Source organism: Triticum aestivum, chromosome 6A (assembly GCF_018294505.1).
Source record: "Triticum aestivum cultivar Chinese Spring chromosome 6A, IWGSC CS RefSeq v2.1, whole genome shotgun sequence".
Taxonomy (NCBI): Eukaryota; Viridiplantae; Streptophyta; class Magnoliopsida; order Poales; family Poaceae; genus Triticum; species Triticum aestivum.
In genome coordinates this window covers 340,983,444-340,986,417 of record NC_057809.1, presented here as the reverse complement: position 1 = coordinate 340,986,417, position 2,974 = coordinate 340,983,444, and the positions used below count along the sequence as shown (strand labels likewise).

General features: G+C 50.2%; 1 protein-coding gene across 1 annotated transcript in view; it reads left to right on the top strand.

Annotated features, from left to right (window-relative positions):
- The window catches only part of LOC123129600 (NADH-ubiquinone oxidoreductase chain 4-like), a 34,904-nt gene extending 32,645 nt beyond the window's left edge, over positions 1 to 2,259 (top strand). The window contains exon 3 of the mRNA XM_044549701.1: positions 1,632 to 2,259. Within this exon, the coding sequence (XP_044405636.1) occupies positions 1,632 to 2,259 (628 nt within the window). The remainder of the gene's footprint in view (positions 1 to 1,631) is intronic.
- Positions 2,260 to 2,974: the final 715 nt, after the last annotated feature.

The following is a 2,974-nucleotide window of genomic DNA, read 5'->3' as shown; positions in this document are numbered from 1 at the left end:
GGGCCAGACGCGGGCCCCGCGGGCCTGACGCGGCGGGAGGCGGCGAAGTGGTCCCGGCGGCGGCGGCGAATGGGCACGTGCCACGTGGCGGCGGAGGTGCGTCGTCGGACACGTCCGCCTCGCGCGGTTTCGTCTGGCGGCGGCAGGAGAGATGGATCTAGGGTTAGGGGTGGTAGAGACCCGGGATTTTCGAGGGGGTGTATATATAGGCATAAGTGGAGCTAGGAGAGTCCAAATGAGGTGCGGTTTTCGGCCACGCGATCGTGATCGAACGCTCTAGGACATGGAGCAGAGTTTGGTGGGTATTGGGCCAAATTGGAGGGGTGTTGGGCTGCAACACACACAAGGCCTTTTCGGTCCCTCGGTTAACCGTTGGAGTATCAAACGAAGTCCAAATGATATGAAACTTGACAGGCGGTATACCGGTAGTAAACCAAGGCCGCTTGGCAAGTCTCGGTCCAATCCAGAAATGTTTAACCCCCACACACGAAAGAAAGCTAGAAATGACCACCGGAGGAGAACGAAGCACCGGAATGCAAAACGGACAACGGGGAAAATGCTCGAATGCATGAGATGAACACGTATGCAAATGCGATGCACATGATGACATGATATGAGATGCATGAAAACGAAAACAACACACGGAGACAAAGACCCGAACCCGAGAAATAAATATAACTTAACGCCGGAAACGACAAGAGTTGGAGTACAAATTGGGAAATTTACATCTGGGGTGTTACAGAGGGGTAGTCTTGTGCGTAAGCATAGAATTTCTGGTCCAACCACCAAACCACACATCTTTTTTGGTGGGAGGGTACTCCGAGTAGTGGGTACCTCGTAGGACCTCGACCCGCCTACTCAGGTCTTGTATGGATATGCAGGAAGGGGTGCTCCTATGTGTGTGTAGGGGGTGTATTTGTTCGCGAGAATGAATCCCTCGTCAAGTCAGGGGGGTGTGGACACACTTCTGCGAATTCGGGTAACGGCTACAAGGGCTAAAAATAAAGGAAACTGTACCCGACCAGGGATGGACGTAAACTCGTAAACTACCGAGGGTAGGGATAATCATCCAGGTCTTATTTAAAAAAAGTCGCCCCGCCACTGCAGGCAGGTTAGTTCCTCTGTCGTTGCCAAAGAGTTCTTGGCGAAGAGACCTTAGGATAAGTTGCTAAAACAAACGGAGGGGAGGATCGACCCGTTCAGTAGAATTCCGAAGAAAGACTGTTGGCAGTAGGTGGAGATATTTCTTTGGCCCCCTTCCAAATAAATGCGGGCAGGGTAGAGCTCGGTAGAGGGTTCGAGAATAGGGTAGGGTTTTTGACGGTGGGGTCCCCTACCACTAGTCCAGCTAGCCTTCTTTCGGGCAGGAAGCAGGCCTAAACGATAGGCGGGCATCTCCCGCTACGCAAGCAGCATTGTTCGCCACCACCCGAGAAGCAAAAGATTCGAGAGTCAAGGCGAAAAAGACAAGCGTAGTGGTCTAATGACAAGGGCCGACGATGGAAGCTCGGGACAGAGCCGTATGATGCGGAAGTCTCACGTACGGTTCCCTAAGAAGGGAGTGGCTACCCACTGGAGCTTCGACCAACTACCACCGGTCAATTCCGCTTTGGGGCCACCCCTGACTCTACCATCATTATAGGGGTACGGGGTTCAAGACAAAGAAACATCAAGGCAGCATATCAGTTTTTCCTATATACTTTACTGGGATCCGTTTTTATGCTATTAGCTATTCTGTTGATTCTTCTCCAAACAGGAACCACTGATTTACAAATTTTATTAACCACTGAATTTAGTGAGCGGCGCCAAATCCTTCTATGGATTGCTTTTTTCGCCTCTTTTGTCGTCAAAGTGCCTACGGTACCAGTTCATATTTGGTTACCCAAAGCCCATGTAGAGGCACCTACGGCTGGATCCGTCATCTTGGCTGGAATTCTTTTAAAATTGGGAACCTACAAGTTTTTAAGATTTTCAATACCCATGTTTCCCGAAGCGACACTTTGTTTCACTCCTTTCATTTATACTCTAAGCGTGATTGCTATAATATATACTTCCTTGACCACTTTAAGACAGATCGATCTTAAGAAGATCATTGCCTACTCCTCAGTAGCCCATATGAATTTGGTGACTATTGGTATGTTTAGTCGGGCGGCGGCCGTTAGGTCACTTATTTTGAGTTATGGACACACAAGCAAGGCGAAAACATGTGTGCCGGGTGTGCGACCCATCAACCTACTAGCAATAGGGGAGAAAACTTAGCATGTCACAACAAAAGCGTTGATTCGAGGCGTCAGCAAAACACCGCCGTTGTTCCTAAAACAAAACCCCTTAGCACCCCGGGACGGGAGTGGGGGAAGGCCCTATGTAGATAGCAGCAGCACCGGCTCTACGAAGTCTGAATCGAATCTTTCGGTTGGCTTTCCCGTGAATAAGAATTGTTGGGCGCGGCGAAGCGAGCGCTTCTAGCTATTTCGCTTGCTTCTTTCTTATTGTGGCGGCTATTATGAAGTGTTAATTCTTTTGACAGGGCGGCCTTCTTCATTCGGTAGATCCGGTCGAGGTGGTTTTCGTTTACCAGCGCGTAGGTGGTCTAAGTTCCTATGACCGAGTCTTTCTGGCCCCTGTGAACATATTTTCTTAATGTATTAAAGAGGGCCTCTCTAACCAGTGAAAAGTGGTAGGTGTCCACTAACGGCTATTCCTGGCTCGGCTCCGATAACGCAATTCCGGGAGGAGTCGGTAGTTGGGCACTGGGTCCCTTTGGACCTGGAGAACGTGTGACACTGGGTCGGGGTTTGTTGAACCAACAGGTCGCTCCTTTAGTTGAAGTATCGGGCCCCTTTTTCGTTGCCTAGGTTACACCTTCGGAATACCCCAGACGGGGATTTCGCTCTATTCCCCCCAATCTTCACTTTACGCCACGCCGACTCTCCGTCATGGAATTAGACCAACGGTCGAAGACCCATACCATAGA